Source organism: Doryrhamphus excisus, linkage group LG12 (assembly GCF_037039965.1).
Source record: "Doryrhamphus excisus strain RoL-2023G ecotype Guam linkage group LG12, RoL_Dexc_Guam_v1.1, whole genome shotgun sequence".
Taxonomy (NCBI): domain Eukaryota; kingdom Metazoa; phylum Chordata; class Actinopteri; order Syngnathiformes; family Syngnathidae; genus Doryrhamphus; species Doryrhamphus excisus.
This window is the reverse complement of record NC_136368.1, coordinates 4,616,334-4,642,371: the sequence shown is the minus strand read 5'-3', so window position 1 is coordinate 4,642,371 and position 26,038 is coordinate 4,616,334. Positions and strand designations below refer to the sequence as shown.

At 38.8% G+C, this 26,038-nt stretch overlaps 2 protein-coding genes across 2 annotated transcripts; one reads left to right on the top strand and one right to left on the bottom strand.

The window, feature by feature from the left end:
• Positions 1–5,319: 5,319 nt before the first annotated feature.
• chmp2ba (charged multivesicular body protein 2Ba) lies at positions 5,320–13,500 on the top strand. Its single transcript, XM_058082743.2, has 6 exons — positions 5,320–5,521; positions 8,164–8,255; positions 10,101–10,295; positions 11,553–11,655; positions 11,873–11,979; positions 12,364–13,500. Exons 1-6 carry the CDS (start codon positions 5,488–5,490, stop codon positions 12,475–12,477), a joined length of 645 nt encoding a protein of 214 aa, XP_057938726.1. The 5' UTR covers positions 5,320–5,487; the 3' UTR covers positions 12,478–13,500.
• A 404-nt stretch (positions 13,501–13,904) lies between these two features.
• pou1f1 (POU class 1 homeobox 1) lies at positions 13,905–25,117 on the bottom strand. Its single transcript, XM_058082742.2, has 7 exons — positions 24,736–25,117; positions 21,355–21,516; positions 21,165–21,263; positions 16,026–16,289; positions 15,611–15,775; positions 15,488–15,548; positions 13,905–14,569 (listed from the first exon to the last, which is right to left on the bottom strand). Exons 1-7 carry the CDS (start codon positions 24,869–24,871, stop codon positions 14,347–14,349), a joined length of 1,110 nt encoding a protein of 369 aa, XP_057938725.2. The 5' UTR covers positions 24,872–25,117; the 3' UTR covers positions 13,905–14,346.
• Positions 25,118–26,038: the final 921 nt, after the last annotated feature.

The following is a 26,038-nucleotide window of genomic DNA, read 5'->3' as shown; positions in this document are numbered from 1 at the left end:
AACTCGCAAACTAGAGATCTAGCGACCTAAACGGTAGCCTTCAAGTTATTTCCTTTAAACTTAAATAGCCAAAAACTTACCACTTCCACACGGATAGGGAGGATAACTATTAACAGTTATTTAACCTTTAACATGAACATTAATCAAACGTAATAATTTTTTCTGGGTACATGATACCATACAGCATCCATATCAAACTAACATTAAACTTTCATATCAAGGCGGGGGGCTCAAACTAGTGTCCTGCGGGCCACATTTGGCCCGCGGGCCGCGTGTTTGAGACCCCTGGTCTAATTCCATGCCTCAATGACGGGATTCCGAGATAAATCTTCTCAAGTTAACATATTTTGGGTGTTTTTTTTTCCATGCACTGTAAAATATGGGATGAATAATTTGCGTGTCGTGTATGAAAATGTATCACCAGCCTCTTTCTAAAGCTTCACCCTCATTTACAGAGTGAATAACTTGTCCTCTGTTGCCCTTCTCGTCATAATGACTTGGATTCCCTCGTGCGGTCGCTGCGTCTGTGCCTGACTCCTGCTGGGACCACCAGCCTACATCTCGGGGCGAAGTCGGCCGCTCACTCACAGCCCGGGGAGAGATGCTTTGATACATGTCGGCGCTGACCTCAGACAGATTGGCCTCCTAAGGCAATGTGGACCTGTGGATAAAAGAGGACATCATTGGAGCTTGCAAGTGTGGAATTAGTGCCGGAAGCAGATTCGGCTACATGTGTGGTCCGAGTGCACCTGCATATGCTAAATATTGCTGCAGTGGCAGTGCCGTGCCGTGTGTGGCGGCGTGGGAGGGCGGGGGTTGGGAGGCTAGTGATGATGAGCAAGCACTACAGGGGGCGAATAATCTCTTATTACCCACAATTCCCCGATGCTGTGTTGTGCCAGTGAGCCAGTGAGTGTGACTCGATTGGTCCCACGGGTCGACAAGAGTGGAGTCACTCAGTCGATTTATTCGAGTATCCTCCCCGCTGCCTTCTTCTCTCCACTTCTTGTTCCCTTTAGCCCCCTGCTGTCTTCCAGATGCTCTAAGCCAGGGGTCTCAAACACGCGTCCCGCGGGCCAAATGCGGCCCGCAGGACACTAGTTTGAGGCCCCCGCCTTGATATGAAAGTTTAATGTTAGTGCGGCCCGCGCAAGTTTGATATGGATGCTGTATGGTATCATGTACCCAGAAAAAATTATTACGTTTGATTAATGTTCATGTTAAAGGTTAAATAACTGTTAATAGTTATCCTCCCTATCCGTGTGGAAGTGGTAAGTTTTTGGCTATTTAAGTTTAAAGGAAATAGCTTGAAGGCTACCGTTTAGGTCGCTAGCTCTCTAGTTTGCGAGTTAGCATGTGTCTCAAGACCCTGCAGTTGCGCAATATGTTGTAAATAAAAAGAGTATAAATGTGACTATAGTCGTGTTTTGTCATGTCTACAGGGCTCTAATAATGTTTTGTTCATTTTAATCTGAAAAAAATAATTTGTCTACCCACCAACTATATGTGGTTTCTTAAGTTTTTATTATTTGCTGTTTTATTATTATTATTATATTTATTTATTACTGATTGATTTTCTTTATTCTTGATTTGTTTATTTATTTTTCATCTTATTTTGTGCAGAAAAATAAAAATTAAGATATTTGAGAACAGTTGAATTTTTTTTCAGAGCTTTTCTTGTAGAAAATCGGAACCAAAGCAAAGTTTATTCATTTTTCTGTTTTTAATAAATGCGTTTTTTTTTTTTTTTTTTTTTGGAAAACCTAATGCGGCCCAGCCTCGCCCAGACCCGAGCTCCAGTGGCCCCCAGGTAAATTGAGTTTGAGACCCCTGCTCTAAGCCCTTCTGACACACTTTGTACTGCATCTTATTCTTTCTTCCATCAGCTCATCTGTGTTCTTCCATCCATTAACCCCCCCCCCTCCTTTTTTTTATGTGACATTGCATCCCTGTTCCACGTTTCTTTCATGAATCCTGCCATTCATCTTTTCAAAATCCCCGGCCTCCCATCACAGCCCTGCGTCCCTCCCTTGTGTATGCATGCAGACATATTTCACACTTGTTACATGTCAGGGGGGAATACAAGAGGAACGCAGGATACTAATGTATGTTATGTTATTATAATTTAGGATCCCTGCCTGGATTGTAGATATACACCCCACACCACCAGAGAGCCAGGTTGAAATTCTATTGCATATGACAACAAGGAAATAAAAAAAACAAAAGGCATGGAGGTGGCAAATACACATGTACACTGGCCACAATATTAAGTACACCGGCACAATGTAAAAAAGCAAAAAGAATTCAGTTAATTGTAGTATTACTTTACATTTTGTGTTTTCACTCTAAGATGTATTATATTAAAAATACATTAATTAATAAATCATTCTGATTCATAGTTGAATACGGCCAATTATTAATAAAAAAATATGCAAATTTAGGAAAAATTTACATATTTTTACGCTAAATGAAGTAAAATATACATAAATACAAGGCATTCAGAAGTTGCATTTCAAGAGGCTTTGAATGACATGTAGTATCCTGCACAGGTCACCAATGTCAATAATGTTACTGTAATCTTGTGTGAGACACACAAGCACCAAACTTGACTGCAGGAACAACAAAGCAACAGGCACAATAATCCCCTTCCGCTTATTGGATTACAGTAACATTATTGACATAACATTATTGAAATACGTAAAATTTTCCTAAATTTGCATATTTTGGGGGGGTTAACTGATGGAACAACATAGATGAGCTGATGGAAGAAAGAATAAGATGCAGTACAAAGTGTGTCAGAAGGGCTTAGAGCATCTGGAAGACAGCAGGGGAAATAGGAAATAGGTGTATCCCAATGACAGCATTGTAAGCTAGCTGAAATTAACTAATTTTCTTCTGTTCTAATGCACAGAAAAGGAAAATAAATACATGTTCATGTTCCACATAAGGATTGTGAATGAAAAAAGTGTACTTCCCCTTTAAGCTATTAGCAATGAGGTTGTTTCTTTAACCAATCAGATTTGAGATTCGCCTCAAACGGGCAGCATGCTGGCCTACAATAATGTCATTATTTTCCATTCTCTGATTGGTTTGACAACCAGAAGGAGGCTATTAAGCCCACCAAAATTGACCTACCAACCGCTAATATTGTATTGGATATCATTAGACTCAGCAGGCACACATAATGTAGCGAGTTATTGAAGAACTTTTTCATGAGGGTACTATAATGTTTCACATAAGACAAAGCCATTTTAAAACACTTGCTTTTTTTCACCAATTCTGCAAAGTGGGACCCAACGTTCTCATGGCTGCCCATGAGTGGTTTTATCTCCACATAAGAGGAAGAGAACAGTTCCTATCAGACTACATCAACTTCACAGACATCAAGTCAGAACAATTTGTTCGATAATACCTTAAAGCGGATTAGCTTGGTGTGCTTTATGGCTGCGACTCCCACTGATTGTTCAGCGTTCTCATTTCACACATGAAGGTTTCTCTCCACCGAGTGTGTTTGTGTGTGGAGACCCTGTGCGGAGACGTGCTTTTTTTTTTTACGTTACATGTTGCCCTGGGCTAAATGATCGGCAGGAGGAGAATGTGGAAGAAAAAAAAAAGTGCTACTCGAGGCAAATCGTGAATGAAAGTTATTTTGCCAATAAAACAGATGAAACTGCCTCTTTGTTTTTCAATCACAGCAGCCCTTCAAGTGACAGACGATGTGATGTTTTTGCTGACATTTCATGAGCTGCAACTTTTTCAATGAACACAAAAGCTCTATTTGTATTATGAATAACCTGTTATTCACCGTACTCCTTTTAAGCGTCCTATTTGCAGACAAATGCAAGGTTTGCATACCTGGAGGAGCCCTAAATGCTTGGGGGCCGGATATATCACCACCAGAGCCCTATCATGATGAGCCCATTTAGTGTGTGGGGGGGGGGTCCCCGTAGTCCTCCAGTGATTAGCGGCAAACATCTTCTCCTAATAACCTTAACAAGAATAACGCCTCCGGATGACATGCCAATATACAGACACACACACACACACATCCTCAGAGATAGAAGAAAGCTGTGGGCTACCCATCTTATACTCCTCCTCCACAAAGTCACCCCTCTCTCCTTTCCTCCTCTCCTCCAGCCATAACTGGGCCTCTGCCACCAAACACACACACACACACACACACACAGCATGCTCACATGCACTAAATTGAGTTGGTTATGGTTCATGGGTCCCACCTCGACACATAAAGTTGCTCTCAGCATCGCTATGAAATAAGACAATATGAATACACAATAGAAGGGAAGGGAAACCCTCGTCTCTCGGGATGATGAGTTATGGAAGGAAAACCAGAGAGGAGCACAAATTATTATCTTTCACATAAAGATATTTGTATTGCTTTGCTAGAATCTCTTTCTCTTTTGTCTCACTCGTGCATCTAATACATGAAGGAAGTGAAAACAAAAATAAAAGTAAAATATGCACAATCTGGATTTTAGTGCATTATAGTTACAGGTTTATATAATATTTTGATGACCTTTCTAGATACACGCATGAGGGTACGGTAAATTGATATCACAGACACCAGCGTAATATCGTTATGGGGTACTACGTGATGAGATCAATGTATTTTTTTGTGTTTTATAAGTTTATTTGTGCTGTTCAAATGTTTTGTATACATTTCCATACTGTTATTCTGTTTACAAACACAGGGAATAAGTTCTTGCCAGGAGGGCTTTGGGGGCAAAAAGCCAATGAGAGTTAATAGGTTTTTTTTTGCCTAAAGTCATTTTATTTCCGTTTTATTATTATGATAACAAATTAAAGGACATAATAAACATGCATTATTTTGAAAATGTTCAAGTAAAAAGTATACAATAGATTAAATTAATTAACAAATAAATTAAGTAATAAAGTAGTAAATTTAAGTAATAAATTTACTAGGTATGGATCGAGTCAATATCAAAATATATAGTATCGCTCATTTCTGCTTGTAAGCCAATATCATTGTTTGTCATCTTGTCGGTGATGCCTTCAGGACCTCTGGAAATGTACCATCTATAAAAATAGACTGTCAGAAAAATTACAATTGTGTCATCAAGGCGGGTGTCTATTTACTTTTAAGCTTATTATTACATAAATGTCTCCAATCTATAATCTCCCGTGCGATATGTCTGTGTCCAAAATAGACAATGAATTTTACGTAAAAAAAAGTGAAGCTTGTTTTAGTTGATGTGACGCTCCATATTTCCACTAAAGTTTATATTTCACAGAGCACATGCGAATGCAGCACGGGTACACTTTCATGACGTCACGTGGAGCAGTAGAGCCAGTCAGCTGAGGGAGGAACTCAACAGAAAGTCAAGCAGGAAGCCGTTGAGGCAGCTAAACTACCCTGCCGGCAATAAACAGCGCTTTTATCGCCGGGACTCGATATAGTGTACCTCTACAGCTTTTGTATTCGATATTTGAATAGATATAAAACAAATTATGGCTTCCATTTTCAAGAAGAAGACTGTCGACGGTAAGCTTTTCATCTCCCTTTTGTGGGAAGCTAGCTAAGTTGTTTTTAGCTCAAGACGGTAGCAATGTCGCTTTTACGTAAAGTTAGCCTTCCCTTTGAACTCGTTTAACCTGTTTTATACTGTATGAGTCACTAGTCACATTGTTCATTTATGACAACCACGTCAAGGGGCTTCCATTAGTATAAAATAATTATTCGTAAATAAGATAGCAGTGTACGTGTCAATTCATGTTTGTCACGAGTAGTTTTTTATGTCGAATCTATCCGGATTCATATCTGATCTGGGGTCAGTCAAAAACGTTAAAGTGCGTTATCATCTGCATCATGGACAAATCAACGACGATTTAACAATGTGTTTTACATTACAAATATAGTGTAGCTCCAATAAGAGAACGGCATGTCATATACTTTCATGTGTATTTTACTTTGAACTAATATTGTCCAAAAACTTTTTTAAAAAGGCCAAAATTTGAGTCAGTTATGTATAGCGTTGTCAAAAAAATGACTGATCTCTCAATCTGAAATATGTTTTTCCCTTCAGGCTAGATAATTAAACATCACAAGGTCAAAAGCCACTTAGTGGCAAAATGAATTAATAATTCAATCAATAAGTCATTATAATGATTAATCAATTGAACAAATGAATGAAGTCCACACTTCAATATATACATATGTATATATAAAAAATGTAATAATTTAAAAAATAATGTAAAAGTACAGCATTTTTTTTTTACCTGTGCCTCCCAGCATCCACTCGCCTTTTTGTCTTACCTTCAACTTGACGGTTGCCAAGCCAACATCACATCTTTTCGGCTTCATCCCACCCAAAATGAGCCATTACTTTACATTATCTAAAGTATCATTCGCAGCCTTTGGTGGCGTGGATGGAAAAATGTTCCTGGTTATTAGGTGATCGGAAAGGGGGGGTGGAGCGGGTTGATCACTTTATATTTGTAGGACGATATCCCTCCCACTTTACACGTTGTTGTCGCGTCATGTTGTACGTATTCATGTGTCGCCCTCGCAAGTGGTCCGACGCTATGTGACGTGGAAGGACCGACTTCATGATTATTGAACTTCCCATACAGGGGAAAACATTTCATGCTGCTTCTTGAAATCTCCAACGGCATGCAAGGAATAATTCGATCCATTTGTCCATTATTAGAAATATTATAATATATATTGCAGAGAGAAAGTGAAATATATTTTAATACCAAAAAATAACAAAATATGTAAATTACAGGATTATGTTACTTATTGAATTATTGATACTGTTATGCATTTCAATAAATATCAACATAATCATAGTTATCTGAATGCAAGCTCTATAATTAACTGTCTACGTGCTGGAGGTTTCCAGTATGTGCTGTGGCACACCAGTGGCATGCTTACTTGGATACTTCACACCGTGTGTGAATTTATGGTCATGCATTATCTCACATGATGCCACTTAGTCCAAGTGTGGGTGGTTTAAAGATGACTCAGCGACTGTGTGAGCTGAATGCTGGACGCACACAAACACCCTCAGTCACTATTAAAACAACACAAACATGTTTTAGTGAAGCCATCGTATACAGTGGTGTGAAAAGGTGTTTGCCCTTCATGATGTCTTATTTTTTATTTTATTGCATGTTTTTCACACTGAAATGTTTCAGGTTATCAACATTAGCCAATGACAAAACAGCTAAACACAAAGGGCCCACACAATGGTAATTTGGTAGACTGGACTGCGCCGAGATGGGAGTGGCGGCAAAGCGCAGCCTGTGTAATGGTGAATTGGCGGACAGTGCAGACACATCACCAAAACCTCACAGGCACATTTTTCAGAGTGTCATGCACATTTCAGTGGAAAAAAACAATGACAGCAACCACTATTTAATGCAAGCGTCTGAACCAACGTGTCCATTTTCGTATTAATTGTCCCATCACATCTGAGATGTCACGCACAAACTCAACCTGACGGCAACTGAAAGTGTGATGCCAACCGGGGCCAACTCCCATAATAAATGGATTATCCCCAGAAATCAACATTTTAGAAGTGAAACATCTGCAGACACATTAGATAACTAATAATTACCAACAACTAACGCCGCATTTCAGAAAAAGAACATCATACCAACAGTAAAATATGGTGGTGGTAGTCTGATCGTCTGGAGCTGTTTTGCTGCTTCAGCACCTGGAAGACTTGCTGTGATAGATGGACCCATGAATTCTGCTCTCTACCAAAAAATCTTGAAAGAGAATGTCCAGCCACCTGTTTGTGAACACACCAGCAAGTCCACCTCTGAATGGCTGAAGGAAAAACAAAATGGATACTTTGGAGCCTTCAATATGAATCAGTTCAAAAGACCTGACCTGATTCATATAGAGATGCTCTGGCATGACCTTGCTGAATTGTCATTCAGCAAGATGATGTGCCAAAATTCCTTCACAGCGTTGTTATCAAGAACGCTTGATTGCAGTTGTTGCTGCTTAGGGTAACCCAAGCAGTTACTGGTTTAGCGTGCAATCACTTTTTCACACATTTTTTTCATTTAAAAACTGTTGTCATTTTTTTGATGATCTGAAACATTTAAGTGTGACAAACAAAAAATATATTTTGCCAGTTTTATGATTAATTTTAAATTCTTGTCTTTCCCAAGATGTCATCAAGGAACAGTCGAGGGAGTTGCGCGGTACCCAGAGACAGATCACAAGAGACAGAGTGGCACTGGAGAGACAAGAGAAGCAAATGGTGAGTCCCTCTTCTGTTTCCAGTTGATACAGTACAGATTAAGTCAGACGGGTCTCAATTAATAGACATGATGGATCTTCAGTGGTGGCTTTGCTGCAGGGCAAAGCATGAAACCACTGCTCTTTATCTCTCTCTCTCTCACACACACGCACACACACTTATAGAGCTGCAACATAAGTCAGTTTTCACAAAAGAACACATTTCCTCTTGCTGCCAGATGAAAGAAACAGATGCGTCCTTTCGCCGCTGTTGTATTAAGTAAATATCATACACGACGTAATTGCCTCTCCGGGGGACAAGATTTTAATTTCACTTTAATGCTTTGCACTAATTAGCCAAGTTTGTAAACCTTTGTTGAACGTAGTGGAAAGATGAAACTTACCAGCGCTAAGAGGTTGAAATGACCTACATTTGCCATTTAGCATAGTCATGACATTCTAGTGCCCCGAGTGCATGCACTCCCTTGCACTTTCTCCCGCCAAAAACTGCACAAATTGCACAAGAAAGAGGTTTTTCTGCCGTAATTTGAAGAGCATAAATAACATTAATACCGACCGAAATTATTTTCGTGCAATTGATGTGACAGCCCAAACTTTTGACTAGTATGGTACATTTGACTTTGCTTGTACTGGTTAATAAATAGTCTTAAAGGGATGTCTGTTTTTCAATTAACATTGTTATCAATCTTTTCACATTGAGATTAAGCTTCTTCATTTTTAAACCATCTAATATTGCCAACAATTTACTTAGCATACTTGACCACATCCTCTCGATCTGTTTGTAAAATTATTATCCAACTATGCTATTTCAATATTTTATTTTATTTTTTACCAAATGTTTATTTGACCCTCCTGCTACCAGATCAACATTTGCAATAAAAGACAGTGTTGTAATTATTATGCATAACATCGCTCTGTAAATTACAGTCAGTTCTAGAACTCGGGTTGTGCATGAGCATCAGTGGGTAAAAAATGGAATGATCACCGCAGTGCCATTGTATCATGCAATGGAGGGCACCACTAACACGATTAAACACCAAAAATCTGTGATTATGCGGGGATGTGGATCTGTATCTGGCACCCATGCTTTTTTGTTTTACTTCCTGACAGTAGTAAACAAGCGATATGCTTTACATCAGGCACAGTCGTGTCTTTTGCCAAATAATGCTGTTATAGTTTTCTGAGACGACAGTGCAGTTAGAATAATAAGCGCTGTCTGCATCGATGAGACATATTGGTACCAGCCTGACATGAATGCATCTGTATGGTATTTATACGCGCAATGTGCTTGCAAAAGCAAGACCGGGAGCTTAGGATTCAAACATGAATAATTGATTATTTCCTATAAAGGATGCTTTCACCACAAACTAACAAGGCTGTTTGGGCTAATGTAGCACTGCGCAGAGGCCTGGCGAGCTTACTGCAACCCCGGAGCTCCACTCATGTCTCTTGGGACGTGTATACTGTATACAAACACACACACACGCATGCCCACAGCCAAGAACATCCTTGTGGGCATCAGTGTGTATTCTGATGTTTACCAAAGTTAAAAGCGTGCATTTGCGTGCCACTGATCCTGGCCTGAACCACATTGACTGTGTTTTTCTGTATCTATATTTGTGTATATCTATATTTGTGTACACAGTGTATCTCTTGGGAGTGTTGTGGTAAAGTGTGTTTATCAATACTTTTGTGTGATTAATTCTAATGTAACAGACATTAGGTATTTTGCAGGTCCCAAAAAGACTTTTGTGATGGTCTGACCCCACCTCACGTGGTGTACTCCAGTCTTGTCGTCAGTGGGTGACTATGACAGAATTTTATGTATTCTAATGTCCCTCTGTAGGAAGCAGAGATTAAAAAAATGGCCAAGAGTGGTAACCGTGAGGCGTGTAAGATCCTCGCCAAGCAGTTGGTGCAGCTGAGGAAGCAGAAGAACCGCACGTATGCCGTGAGCTCCAAAGTCACCTCCATGTCCACCCAGACCAAGGTTATGAACTCCCAAATGAAGATGGCCGGGGCCATGTCCACCACAGCAAAGGTATTAACATGACTCAGAGATAAGATTTAAATAATGTTTACATGTCATCAGTTCATGCCGCTTCACCTCTTATCTGAGCAGGCTATATCAGTATGCACAGCGATAGTCTGTCCTATCTAGTTTTTGAGCATAAACTGATGTGTAGGCTAGACTACACTAGAGCTGTACTATCTAGTCTCCGAGCATGACAAGATGAGAGGCGAAACGGCTAGGCTGGAGCTGTCCTATCTGGTCTTTGAGCATGAACTGAAGATAGACTAGGCTGTTCTATCAGATGAATACTGCTGGGATGACGGGAAAATGGGCTCGATGAGAGCTGTCCTATCTGGTCATGTCCAGTCTAGCTGTTTCACCTCATCTGAGCAGCCTGCATCAGTGTGGACAGCGCTAAGTCTATCCTATCTGGTTTTTGAGCATGAACTGGTGACTAGGATAGGCTAGACTAGACTAGAACTGTGCTATCTAGTCTTTAGCCTGAACAGATGACGCCTGCTGGGATGAGAGGCAAAAAGGGTGAGACGACTGAACAGTTGAAAAGACACAGATCCAAAAAGGCTGTCATGTTCATTATTCATGTTTGTCCTCATATTCATTTTTTTACTAAGAAAAATCTAGACTGCTTCTAAGCAGTTCTAGAACTGTCAATTAAAATGCCTTTTATCAGAGTAAAAAGATGAAAGTTGTTTTTTTTTTAAAGTTAGGTATGCCACAATGATGCAGGTCATAAACTAGTTTCAGTATTGATATCAATATTTTAGTGTTTTGTAGTGTTTTTGTATGATCCATTCTCTGTGAAGCCGAATCTCAGCGTTGCTAATGAGGTGTGAGAGGAAGAAAAAGCCTGGAAGCCATGTTCACTTCAGAGTCAAAACTCAGCAAACAGAGAGGAGGTCAGGTATAATTAAGCCTTTAATTAACGAGGTTTGACAATTAGGCACTTTCCGTACAAGAATACCTAGTGTCTTTTCTCCATCCAGCTAACAGAGATGATTTACCAGCATTGTTGAGGAACAGTATCTTGTTTGTGTTGCATCAGGTAGAGCTGACTAAAAGTAGGACAGCTTCTGATCTTTCACTGGAAGGAAGGAAGGAAGCAAGAGCCCTACAGCTTGCGTTTCAACATCTGTGTCACACCAAGCCCATCTCAACCCAAATTAATTGACTGTATTTTGTCTGTGCTGTTGGTGGTGGTCTTGTTTTGCACTCTTCGTCATCACAACGAGCGAGTAACTGAGAGTAACTTCACAATATCTGCAGACAATGCAGGCAGTGAACAAAAAGATGGATCCTCAGACAACCCTCAAGACAATGCAAGATTTCCAGAAGGAAAACATGAAGATGGGCATGACGGAGGAAATGAGTAGGAACACACACACACACACACACACATGAGAAAGTAACTCAAGAATATGAATAATATTGGAAATAAGTACAGTGCACCTCAGATTAATTAATTAAGCATTGTTTACAATGGGATTTTTTTTCTCGTTTTGTACAATTTGCACTAATTATTCATGGATACTGTGGTACCGCCGTAATTTTTTTCTCTTTACCTCCCTGTGTGTCCCTCTGTCCAGTAAACGACACTTTCGACGAGCTCTTTGACGAGTCTGGTGATGAAGAGGAATCTCAGGATATCGTCAACCAAGTTCTGGATGAGATTGGCATTGAGATCTCAGGGAAGGTGAGGAGGTCCAAATAAGATGATCATTGTACTTAGAGCCCTCCATGCTCTATTGTGTCATAGAATAAAGAATATGGAGGTCATTTGAGTTGCAATTAGGTGACACTTCTAGTAGCTGCCACATGATGGAGCTAAACCCTCATCTTTTTCTAATCTGCGGGCTGGTCCATCTGCCGTGAGTCGGGCTCCCCCTGGGGGGCTGTATAAGTTATTGCACTCCCCTCACCAACATGATCCAATAAGCGCGACCACGCATCTGGTGGGCAGCAACAGAAACCTCCAAAGCCGCTTCTGAATTGGCAATTAAACAAGAAATCACAATAGGAACGTAGTCATATATTTTACCTCCCAGACAAAAACATTTGTTTTGCTGTGTATGCACAGATGGTCCGAGCTCCAGCTGCGGGAAAGAACGTCCCAGGCGCAGCCTCATCCAAAAAGGCGACCATCTCAGACGACGAGATTGAGAGACAGCTCCGTGCTCTGGGAGTGGACTAAAATTCTCGACTGTTTCCCCACACTGGCTTTGTCAAGGATATGATGGTTACACAACACACACACACACATAACAATGACATGCACAGACAAACACATAGCATTGCCCTGCTGGTTGCTCCAATTATGCTCAAATATTTATTATGACATTAGCAAGGCTGGAAGTGAATGAATGATCCATGCTTGACCCTAAAGAGCTATAAGATCTATTGTTTGCCTTGCAGCTCATTCTCTTTAGAAGGGCTGCAGTGTTTATGCAGCCTTTTTCTTCCTGCTCTACTCAAACTGAAGCAAAACAGGATCGATGGAAAATCTTTTTCCTCATTTGGGGTCATAAAATGCAGAATTTATTTGCTTTGTCTTTGGACTGGATCAAACATTAGACTTGTGGGAGCACCTTTTCATGCATGCAACCAGCATATAGTGAATGAAGCCTCAGTCTCACTTGAAAATAATTGGAGATAAAACGACTGCAATGCCGTGCAGACTCTCTGAGGCGAGCCAGTCCTACACAGACTGCTGGTAGTACTGAAGACATCACTGTGCTTCATTCTCAGTACTTATTTGAGGGCTTCTGGGGTTTTGGGGCGTTCTTTGGTGGTGTTTGCTACCTGATGATCTTGTATAAAACACGGGAGTTCTTCAGCGATTGCGGGATGGCGCTGGTCCCGTAGTCGCTCTTGTCTTTCAGCTGCTGTGCAGTTATGGTTACACTTTTACAGCTGCCTTTTCTTCCTCAAGAATCGGGAGTTCCAGCGTCATGAGTGACTTTTATCTCTGGACTTCTCTCTCTCTCTCTTGTTTCCTCTTGCAATTTCTGCATGTGTCACTCACGCACAACACCTAACTAATTTAAATGAATCATTCAGTCCTAAACATCTACTGAACAAATTACACTGAGAGGATACTCCTTACCATTTGATTGCTTGGAACATTTTTGTGTGTATGTACACTTGATTCCTCAATTGCTATGACTATGTAAATGGGTTTTTTTTAAGTAATAAAACTTCATCAGGTACAATCTTTTATACTGTGCATATTTCTCTTTTCAAAGTCAGTTTAACTTAACCAACAGAATCTGCAGCAAAAAATTACATTTGTACAAAACAAAACACGACCTTCATAAAAATGTTGCAATAAATGTTTTTTTTAAATTATCAATGACCTTGCAAATACTATCTTCATTTACATGAACAACACTTCAATTGTTGACATTTCACATCAAGAAACGTCATGTCTGTGGAAAACAAAAACGGTAACATTTTCTGCATTTTGAAGAGCTATTCAAGCTGGCTGTGGGAAATATCGTGTCTGGCGTACCAGCGTTGAAAATACCATTGCTTACAGAAATGTGGCGTAAATACTTAATTCGACTTTTCATCTACCACTGTGTTGGTAGGCAATATGATATATTTAACTGAAATGTCTGATCCCTACAACCAGTCATTTATTAAAGAAAATCTTGAAAATGATCAGGGGTGCCCAAACATTTTCACGTCATCATATATATTAAACATATACAAAAACAGTAATTTAGCACATCATATATTAGATCTGAAAAAAAATAAGGCCTTGCCCAAGTTCAGAGAGTTCAGCTGTGGATAAACAATGAATTCAAACGCTTAACACAGCAACAGGTTATTTGTGGAAAAACACACAATATTTTTAGTACAATTACAAATATACACATAGTAGCAAATAGTAAAGTCCAATAACATTTTTTTTTTTTAAAAGACCGAGCCGTGTGTTAAAAACATTTTGCCATTCACTGTCGATGTGGAAATTAAGCATGGATCTTCTGTATACTAAATATAATTAACCATATGAAAACAAATATCCAAATCCATACTGCATTTGATAAGACTTTGCCATTTACCGTGTTTTATTCATGTGAGCGATACAGTTTGGAATTATTTTGGACAAGCAGGAACTCAGACTGGTTTTCACCCGTTTCTCCCTCTGGCGCCTGTTACAGAACCAGACTCGGACCACTTCCTTCTCCAGATGGAGGCCTTTAGCTATCCGGGCTATCTCCTGGGAAGATGGCTTACTTTTTTCTGCAAAGCTGTGCTCAAGGGCCTCCTTTGCTCCGAGGCTACATTTTGGAACAAACAGAGGAAAATTAACTGTAAAAAGATAACAAACAAAGCACAGGGGTGTCCAAAGTGCTGGCTGTGGCTTTTTTTTTTTTTTTTTTACATTCTAAAATCTGAGGTAATTTCATTGGAATAAAGTCAAAATATTATGAGAAAAAAGTAATTGAACAAGAAAAAGTATTTCATTATGAGTAAAACTTGGGTAATTTTAGTTGCATAAACTAAAAATATTAAAGAAAAAAATCTGTTTTAAAGTCATAATATTATGAAAAACAAAACATCAAGTTTAATTTTTTGGGGAAAATTAAGTTGGGGAAGAGAATCATAAAAAATAGCAAAAACATCTATAGAAAAAAAATAGCAGTGAATAGTCTTAGGGGAATAATAATAAAATATTTGAGAAAAAAGTCATTCTAAAATCTGAGGTACTTTCATTGGAATAAAGTCAAAATATTATGATATTAAGTAAGATATAAGTAATTGAACAAGAAAAAGTATTTTATTATGAGTAAAACTCAGGTAATTTTAGTTGCATAAACTAAAAATATTAACGAAAAATTTGGGGGAAAATTAAGTTGGGGAAGAGAATCATAGCATTACAAGAAAATCCATAGAAAAAACAGCAGTGAATATCTTATAATAATATAATAATATAATAGTAAAATATTTGAGAAAAAAGTCATAATCTAACCAAAAAAAAGAACAAAGTCGAAATATTAGAATAAAGTCAATATAATTCCAAGAAGAAAGTTATACTATTTGGAAAAGGCTTTTTTTTGTACCAAAAAAAAATTAGCAAAAATGCATATGTGTTGCTTTACAAAAACTAAAAGTGGCCCCATTTTTCCCTTTGTGGCCCCCGCTGGTAACAGTTTGGCCACCCCTGACAAAGCACATTATTCATCTTTCTATTTTACCTGATGGTTGTTCTCCTTTTCCTCTTCCGCTCATTGATTCCAATCTTATCATTGTTCAGGGCTGAAAGGAAGTTGCCGTCATTGGAAATGACAAAAGATGCAGAATCCCTGAGTGAGACTCACCGCGAGCGAGCTCGGCCTCATCCAGCCACTTGGCCAGAATGGCCTTCAGTTTGCAGGCGTTCTTGAAGCTCAGCTGCAGGTTCTCAAAGCGGCAGATTGTGGTCTGACTGAACTCCGAACCGTGCACTGCGGCAAGAGCCTCGCCCACGTTGGTCTGAGTATAACCTGGCGAAGCATAAAAAGTCTTGATTAAGAATGGCACGGAACAAATGGACGAACGCAATCTCACACCCTCGAGAAGCCATTTTCATACTAAATGGCTTCACCTTTTCCATTGATCCATCTATAAAGCTGCTGTTTGTGCTGTGCTTTGCTCTGCAGCCACAAAAGCAACACACAGCAATAATTGGCCAAATAGCTGACAGCAAAGCTGAAAGCTGCGCCGAGGGACGGAAACATACAACAATGTCCTCACCGAGTTTGATCCTGCGTATTTTAAAGTCATTGGCAAACATCTCCAGTTCTTGTATCTGCGGCGAGTCCATAGCGGGGGTGTCCTCCAACTCTCGTATGCTCTTCCTCTGGATGTTAGCTTTCATCTCGCCCACGGTGGGGGCCCCGGGGCCTTCATCAGTTAGCAGGAGCGCAGAGGGCAGCGAAGAGAAACCGTGACTTAATGCACAGGAGCTACTGCTCAGACTGGGATCTGGAAACTTGTACAAGCACGGCGTCAGGGAACCTGAAGGAGGCGGGATTGAAGCAGAGGAAACAAGGTGGGAAAATGGCTACAGTGGACCCCTGGAAATTATTTCTATTGGTTATCAAACAGCCATGTGCTCTATCATTTCTGTGCTTTTTTTCTGTTTGTTTTAGTGCGACGACTAAATAATGCACCATGGGGCCCAAAAAAGTTGCAAGCACCAGCAATTTGATAAAGAAGATGAGAAACACTATTGAATTATGACGTACGAAGACGGCGTACGTATGGGAAGTCCGCATCAACAGACTTTGCCACCATGGATCTTCAGTAAAGGTAGAAATATTTAAAATGTTCATTTATCCGTTCATTTGTGTTTTTAAAACTATTCGTGTAAAACTATTCATTAGAAAATTCATTTTCTGTTAATTGGGCTTACAATGATTCCTATAGGAAAAGTGGCTTCGGTTTTCCGACTTTTCGGTTTTAGTCTCAATCGGTTCCCATTGGGTGATTTTTATTAACACACAAATTGATGAAACACTGCCCTCTTGTGGTGATTGGGCTATATCATATAAGCTGCCAGTTTTGATAAGTACACACAGTAAACACAAGCAGAATAAGAAATATATTTATTTTCCCTTCACGGTTTGAATTTTAAAATATTACATTTTAAATGATTTTCTTAATTTTGCCCTCAGTATCAATATGTAATCCAGGGGTGTCCAAACCTTCCAGCGAGGGCTACATGTTGACAAAAGAAAGAATGCAAGGGCCACTTTGATCATTTATAAAGCAACACATAACATATAGATATGCTAAAAATTCATATATTCAGATTTGTGATATCGGTGAAAAAGCTTATTAATATGAACTCCAGCCTTTGCTCCTTTTCCCCTTGATTTCTGTTTTTTATTTTTTTTTATTTAAAAAAATCTTTCTTCCTAAGTTATCTTTTTAAATTCTTTTCTTGTAATATTATGACTATTCTGATAATATAATAACTTTTTCCCCAACCAAACTTTCCAAAAAGTACCACTTTTGCTTTGTTTCTCATAACATTACAACGTTAAAAAAAATATTTTTTTTTCTTTAATATTTCAAGACATTATTTTTACTCATAATATCACAAGTTCTCGGAAAATTGTGACTTTGTTTCTCCTTAGAATGAAAATTTAATTTAATGTTTTTGCTTTATTCTTATAAAAAAAAATATTTTTTTCTTTGGTGTATTTTCCAGTTATTTCAACTTTCTTCATGAAAATTGTGTTCTCATAATTATGACTACATTCCCAGAATTTTTTAAAACTTTATTCTTTTTACAATGTAACTTATTAAGGGAAAACGTGCATTTTTGTTAATTGATTTGTTTGTTTTTCATATTCCAACATTCATTCATTCATTCATTTTCTGCCACTTTTCCTTACGAGGGTCGCGGGGGATGCTGGAGCCTATCCCAGCTGTCTTTGGGGCGGGAGGTGGGGTACACCCTGGACTGGTGGCCAGCCAATCACAGGGCACATATAGACAAACAACCATTCACACTCACATTCATACCTATGGACAATTTGGAGTCGCCAATTAACCTAGCATGTTTTTGGAATGTGGGAGGAAACCGGAGTACCCGGAGAAAACCCACACGTGCACGGGGAGAACATGCAAACTCCACACAGAGATGACTGAGGGTGGAATCGAACCCTGGTCTTCCTAGCTGTGAGGTCTGCGCGCTGTATCACTACATATTTATACATTAGTTCTGACTTAAGGTGAATTAGATGATGAAAAAAATGACCTATATTTTCAGGAAAAATTAAAATCTGACCAAAAATCAGTGAATTTGTGTGTTTAAGGTCAGTATTAGTTAGCGATACTTTTTTTCCACACCTACTAAACATTAAAAAAAAAAAAAATCTTTCCACCGTATTTCATCAAGGTCACAGAATTCAGTCCTTCTATTATGTCTTCATACTCATCTTCTGGTGTGGGATGTTGTTTATGATCACTAAACACGCATTAGAGCCAATTTATTCCATGAACTTCCATCCAAGCACACTTTATATGCTTCTGACCCCCTGCCTTTTTCAATAACTCTTCAGTCCTTCCATTACTTATGTCACCCATCTCCATCCATAACGATATTGTTGTAAATGTGCCGGGATGTCTCACACAGATTGAATAGAAATAATATTAGTTCCCCTCCCCGCGCCCCTTTCAGCATGATGAATGTAATATATGGGATGTATGTAATAATATTGCAGTGCAGCCTTTGACATGGCAAGCGTTTGGTCGGGTCATGTGTGTCCACATCTCGGTGTGAGTAGTTCAAGTCCTATTTACTGGCTCCCGTGGAAAAAAAGAATCAATGTCATTACCTCATCTGGAAATGTTAATTGTGCTTGACCTCCAGCTTCAGGTCATATTCCATCTGGGCGCCGTATGATTACTTCATTTCACTACGCCTGAACTTTCTCTTTTTAGAGATTTTTTTTTTTCTCGTTGTTGTTCTTTGAGCTGTTTACGTTACAGTGGAACCTTGCTTTTTGATATTAATTTGTTCCAAAACGTCTTGACAAAAAACAAACTATCCAAGAATTCAAGTCATTTTTTTTTTAATGAAACTTTTTATTATCAGTTGAGAAAATTCATTCTAAACTACACAAAAATATATAACTTGACTAACCTTATCATAACATTAACCTAACGTTAACATAACAAAATGCTACAATAGCGTAACATTAACGTAGTAGTAACATCAATATTGTTAACCTAAAATTATACCGCAAGATTTGATGTACCAACCGGTAAACTAAAACGGTTTAAGTCCAATATTGTACAATAAACAAACAATTGCGGCAAAATTTTGGCGCAAATTTTCGCCCGAAACCGAATCATATGAAAACAATGATTTCATCATTCTAAACTACAAAAGAAATATATAACTTGACTAACATTACTATAACATCAACCTAACGTTAACATAAAAAAATGCCACAGTAGCGTAACGGTAATGTAGCAGTAATATCAATAATATTAACCTAAAATAATACCGCAAGATTTGATGTACCAACGGGTAAACTAAAACGGTTTGTTAAGTCCAATATTGTACAATAAACAAAGAATTGCGGCAAAATTTTGGCGCAAATTTTCTGAAATACTGTGCCATTTGTGAGTCAGCGAGGAAAGGTTAGCAAATTTGTTAGCACGCGCTAATCACAAGCTATAAGGGAACCAATGAACTGCTCTGTTGGGAACTATGTATTTTGGGATGAAGTTAAAATATCTAACAATAATTAAATTTTAAACCTGTATTGGTACTTGCCTTGTATATATCTTTGCTACCTTTGAGTGTTTATTTGCTGTGTGATGATTTTAGTGTTCTACTTGAGTAATGACCTCCTGCAATTTCTGATGAGTTGATAAGCTCGTTGTGAGTTTTCTATGGGTTCCTCTCTGATGTAGCATATATATACACAAATCTGTTTTTCTCTCTAAATTTACTTTAGATTATACAGTGAAATTATGAAAACATAACTTGACATAATGTATTTGCCAAATGAACGTAATGTATTATGGGATGAAGTTAAAATAACTAATAATAATACATTTTAAACCTGTATTGGTACTTGCCTTGTATATATATTTGCTACCTTTGAGTGTTTATTTGCTGTGTGATGATTTTAGTGTTCTATTTGAGTAATGACTTCCTGCAATTTCTGATGGGTTGATGAGCTCGTTGTGAGTTTTCTACGGGTTCCTGTCTGATGCCGCATATATATATATATATATATATATATATATATATATATATATATATATATATATATATATATATATATATATATATATATATATATATATATATATACACACAAATCTGTTCTTCTCTCTAAATTTAGTTTAGATTATACAGTGAAATTATGAAAACATAACTTGAACATAATGTATTTGCCAAATGAATGTAATGTATTATGGGATGAAGTTAAAATAACTAATAATAATAATGAATTTTAAACCTGTATTGGTACTTGCCTTGTATATATCTTTGAGTGTTTATTTGCTGTGTGATGATTTTAGCGTTCTATTTGAGTAATGACCTCCTGCAATTTCTGATGGGTTGATAAGCTCGTTGTGAGTTTTCTACGGGTTCTTGTCTGATGCGGCATATATATACACAAATCTGCTTTTCTCTCTAAATTTAGTTTAGATTATACAGTGAAATTATGAAAACATAACTTGAACATAATGTATTATGGGATGAAGTTAAAATAACTAATAATAATAAATTTTAAACCTGTATTGGTACTTTGCCTTGTATATATCTTTGAGTGTTTATTTGCTGTGTGATGAATTTAGTGTTCTATTTGAATAATGACCTCCTGCAATTGTGAGTTTTCTATGGGTTCCTGTCTGATGCAGCATATATATACACAAATCTGTTTTTCTCTCTAAATTTAGTTTAGATTATACAGTGAAATTATGACAACATAACTTGAACATAATGTAACATTCATGTAGCGTTAAAAAACCCCAGCAATAATGTCCACACAAGATAACATAACGTAACAACATGTCTTCTGCTTCCATGAATAAATGCGCGCAAATTGTGTGTTGTTTCTATTATATCTCCTAGGTAGGTGCAGGACTGACTCACAGTTGCCATCAACACCTACAGCAGTCTGCAGTAACTCCAAATAACACAATGTTTGGCAGCGATAGAAAGGCGATGGCTTCAAATGCACAGTGTGTGCTCTGATCCATGACACAGAAACATTTTGTTAGTACTGGTCAAGTTCCCAAACACAAACACAACACATGCTTCCTTGCTACAAGGAAACAATGCAATAACAAACACTACGCTCGGCTTCATATGTATCATTCATACACGTTTATCCCTTAACTTGTGCGTGTGCATGTTACCTTGTAGCGGGTTTGCAGCGCTCACCATGTTAGGCGGAGGAACACCACATGTTTGCAGGATACAAGTCTGAGAAATACTTGCAGATAGCATTTCCTGAGCTGCAAAGCAAGAAAGACACACATTGTATTCATAGAAATACGTATAATAATAATTACATTGTTGTTGTCGGTGGAAGTGTATACACAGTACCTGCCATAATCCCATAGGTGGTCTGCTGGTTGCTGTAGTGGCATGGAGTAACCGGGTAATGCAGGCTGGGGGGGCTGTTGCCAAGAGCATTTCCCAGCGGGGTGGAGGATAGTTGCATTTGGGGGCGCTTGGACGGCTGACCCAGCGACAGCCCAGACGACACTATAGCACACAAAGAACCAAACAGAAAGACATATCATGCATGTTGGTTAGGTTCATTTAGGGGTGAGCAAACTGCGGCCCGTGGGCCACATCAGGCCCGCCAAGCATTTCCAAACATCAAAACTGGAGCACGTGTCCAAACTAGTCAGATGCAACCTGTATGTAGCTTGTCAAAAAAAAGCGATCCCACATGGTAGAGTAGCTAGCTTACACAAAGTAAGCTAGCTACTCTACCATGTGGGCATACAAATAAATATCTACGCACAATACAACACCCATATTTTCCTTGTGGTACTCTTTCTCTTAACATGTTTGTTGCGTGTTGATTAATTGCAAAATATGTTGAGGAGTTACCATGCTCATCATTTATATTTTTGTCGCTAGACTACCCAGCATGCCTTGCAGACATTTGGCAATAAATCACTAAAGCGCACAAAGAACCAAACAGAAAGACATATCATGCATGTTGGTTAGGTTCATCCAGGGGTGGGCAAACTGCGGCCCGCGGGCCACATCAGGCCCGCTAAGCATCCTAGTCAGGCCCCACCGAGCATTTCCAAACATCAAAACTGGAGCACGTCTCCAAACTAGTCAGATGCAATATCTGTATGTAGCTTGTCCAAAAAAAAAGCGATCCCACATGGTAGAGTAGCTAGCTTACACAAAGTAAGCTAGCTACTCTACCATGTGGGCATACCCATATTTTCCTTGTGGTACTCTTTCTCTTAACATGTTTGTTGCGTGTTGATTAATTGCAAAATATGTTGAGGAGTTACCATGCTCATCATTTATATTTTTGTCACTAGACTACCCAGCATGCCTTGCAGACATTTAGCAATAACAGTTTTAAGTTGCATGTTATTTTTAGCGCTTAGTTGTTAGTTGTCACGTACGTACGTAGCAGTGGTAGTTGATTCATGTGATGCGTTAACTCGCTGTGGATGTGTTTTGTTTTTGTTTTGTTGCACCGTGAGCAAGTATGTCATTCTTTATAATGGCCACCTGTAAAAAAATTTTTTTTTAACCCAGTGTGGCCCACATTTCAGAACTGCTACACATTGTGGTCATGTACAGTCACGTATGTGTAGTTTTTAGTTTGGAGACAGACCAGTATGTATTCTGACAACTCAGTGCTAATAATTGCACAAATATTGAGCGCGTGCCCACTTCTATACACCCACACTCAGGCATTTTCTTTTAGTTAGCAACCTGCTTCTTTTGAATAAATGGTACAGGTCTGTAGTTCTGTACTTGACATTTTTTTTTTAAAAAACAATCATAATTTGTTGAAAATATACAACCTATATAACACTCCAATGTGGTATAACCTGACGACTAGGCTAAAGGCTACAACGTGACTCCCATTTCATCTAATCACTCATCATCATTCATTAGTGCTGAGTAGAGTAGTTATACATTTTACACGTTAAATGTGTTTGTTACGTGTGTGAAGCATATTGTGAACAATTGTGACAATTGCAATTGAATGGCAACTGTCACTTTTATTGCAAATGTTGATCCAGGAGGATCGGAGGAGCACTACGTATATTGTAAAGCAGGGGTATCAAACACGCGGCCCGCGGGCCAAATGTGGCCCGCAGGACACCAGTTTGAGGCCCCCGCCTTGATATGAAAGTTTAATGTTAGCGCGGCCCGCGCAAGTTTGATATGGATGCTGTATGGTATCATGTACCCAGAAAAAATTATTACGTTTGATTAATGTTCATGTTAAAGGTTAAATAACTGTTAATAGTTATCCTCCCTATCCGTGTGGAAGTGGTAAGTTTTTGGCTTTTTTAAGTTTAAAGAAAATAACTTGGAGGCTACCATTTAGGTCGCTAGCTCTCTAGTTTGCGAGTTAGCATGTGTCTCAAGACCCTGCAGTTGCGCAATATGTTGTATATAAAAAGAGTATAAATGTGACTATAGTCGTGTTTTGTCATGTCTACAGGGCTCTAATAATGCTTTGTTCATTTTAATCTGAAAAAAATAATTTGTCTACCCACCAACTATATGTGGTTTCTTAAGTTTTTATTATTTGCCGTTTTATTATTATTATCATATTTATTTATTTATTACTGATTGATTGATTTTCTTTATTCTTGATTTGTTTATTTATTTTTCATCTTATTTTGTGTAGAAAAATAAAAAGTAAAATATTTGAGAACAGTGGAATGTTTTATCAAAGCTTTTCTTGTAGAAAAACGGAACCAAAGCAAAGTTTATTCATTTTTCTGTTTTTAATAAATATGTTTTTTTTTTGGTTTTTTTTTAGAAAACCTGATGCAGCCCAGCCTCGCCCAGACTCGAGCTCCAGTGGCCCCCAGGTAAATTGAGTTTGAGACCCCTGTTGTAAAGATTACAGAAGTGTGTGTGTGTGTGTGTGTGGGCGGGGGGGTTAACAACACTCAGCAACAGCTCCATAATAATGATAATTGATCGTATTGATATAGTACATAGTGCCTTTCTAGACACTGAAAGCACTTTACAGTGAGTAGCCATTAGTCATTCCCTTCAAAGTCACACACTGGGTGGTGATACAAGATGTACTGGAAATATATGTGGACAAACATATGTGCATATACTGTAGATCTATATATATATTTATGTGTGTGTGTATAAAATTTAAGATATTTTTTTTTTTGGTAGAAAATGAATGAATGTTATAATGCCGGGGCGGCATGGCGGTCTAGTGGTCTAGCGCGCAGACCTCACAGCTAGGAGAATCAAGGTTCGATTCCACCTTCGGCCATCTCTGTGTGGAGTTTGCATGTTTTCCCCATGCATGTGTGGTTTTTCTCCGGGTACTCCGGTTTCCTCCCACATTCCAAAAACATGCTAGGTTAATTGGCAACTCCATATTGTCCATCATCCAAAGCAAAACGGGGGGGGGTAACACGGTAGGGTAACAGTATGGGCGGGGCAAAATCATGTTAATTGTGTCCGGTCTTTAAGCTGTCATTTCAACATTAAACTTTGGAATCAAGGGGGGGCCTCAAACCCCGCAAGTTTGAGACCCCTGCGGTAGACCGAAAGGAAAACGGATTGATAACGTTCAAAAACAACACAAAATTACAGCTAAAAAAAAACGAACCCAGAAGAAACTATCACCGCAATGTGGTAAAAAAAACACCCGTCCTTTTCTTGCACCAGAGTAGCTCTCATAGAAAGACGGAAAGACAGAACAGAAGCTAAATGTTAGCGTTCCGGACGGCTTACCTGCCGAGACCATGTTGTGTCCGTGGGAGGTGCTTGGCAGGCAGTCGCTGGCAGAGCCGTGGTGCATGAAGATTGGCAAAGGCGAGTCTGCTGCCAGAGGCGTGAAAGAGTCGCCGCTGAATGCTTGAGAAGCCATTTGGGCCCCCGTCACAATAAAACGTGGACCGATGTGCTCCACTTATTCTGCTTTCTCAAACACCGGTTTCATCTGGTGCTTCCTGGTCCCGGACAAACATATCTTTCTATTGCCGAGTGGCTTTACTTGATTTACTTTGTTCCCACAAATGGAATTTCACCCCTTCACTCTCCATCCAAATGTTGTGAATATCAAACATCAAAATATCCCTCCATCCGTTCCATCCATTCCCTTTCCTCTCATCGATCAACAGGTAACTCTGTCACCCTGGCCTCCTGCAGGTATTTATACCCCCCCACCTTCATCCTCACTCCACCCTAGGAGGCGCTTTATTTCACATCAACCGCCAACCTACCAATCCCATGCCGCTGCTGTTATTGTGTTTTTTCCTTACCGGCCTTTCTGTCATCCCATCTCCAAATCCTGGATTAAGGTACAGAGCGGCTGGGAAACCTGATCTCGCTCTGTCTCTCCGCCTGATTAAAGGCTTCAGCCGGGAATGACGTTGTACAGTGGCTTGTGTTGAAAAATAACATGTTTTTTTTTTTTTCTCGATTTCATGTGGCGATACGTCAAGGTACACATCACACATTTGACAGGTACACATTCGACATAAGACTTTATGTCAAATAGAACGCAACACGTAATTATACCTGACGGTCCATCACTTCTAAAGTGACATTGTTAGGAATGACACATTTCCCAAGCTGTTTTGGATAAGTGATGCAACATAATTGTCCATAAAATGTAGGAAAATATTCCATTCCTAACAATGTCAACAATCAATGTACTTGTTTTCTTCCCATCTGTGAAATAAATAATCTCAGTCACTACAGCCAAACCAGGCTGATTATTGATTAATACTAATTATTACTGCAGTAATCACTCGCTATTTTGCATTTTGACTCTGTCACTAAATATATACATTAATTAATCATCGCTGTTTGATGGTTAAATATGGATTATTATTCAAGAATGCAACACGTAATTATACCTGACGGTTCATCACTTCAAAAGTGACATTGTTAGGAATGACACATTTCCCAAGCTGTTTTGGATAAGTGATGCAATATAATTGTCTGTAAAATATAGGAAAATATTCCATTCCTAACAATGTCAACCATCAATGTACTTGTTTTTTTCCCCATCTGTGAAATAAATAATCTC

Coding starts and splice junctions, on each gene's coding strand:
- pou1f1 (XM_058082742.2), bottom strand. CDS start 24,871: ATGGCTTCTCAAGCATTCAGCGGCGACTCTTTCACGCCTCTGGCAGCA. Junction 15,776..16,025: donor AATACGCAGGATCAAACTCG/GTGAGGACATTG, acceptor ATGCTTCGCCAG/GTTATACTCAGACCAACGTG. Junction 14,570..15,487: donor AAAAGGAGAACAACCATCAG/GTAAAATAGAAA, acceptor TCCAAAATGTAG/CCTCGGAGCAAAGGAGGCCC.
- chmp2ba (XM_058082743.2), top strand. CDS start 5,488: ATGGCTTCCATTTTCAAGAAGAAGACTGTCGACG. Junction 11,656..11,872: donor GGGCATGACGGAGGAAATGA/GTAGGAACACAC, acceptor CCCTCTGTCCAG/TAAACGACACTTTCGACGAG. Junction 11,980..12,363: donor GCATTGAGATCTCAGGGAAG/GTGAGGAGGTCC, acceptor GTGTATGCACAG/ATGGTCCGAGCTCCAGCTGC.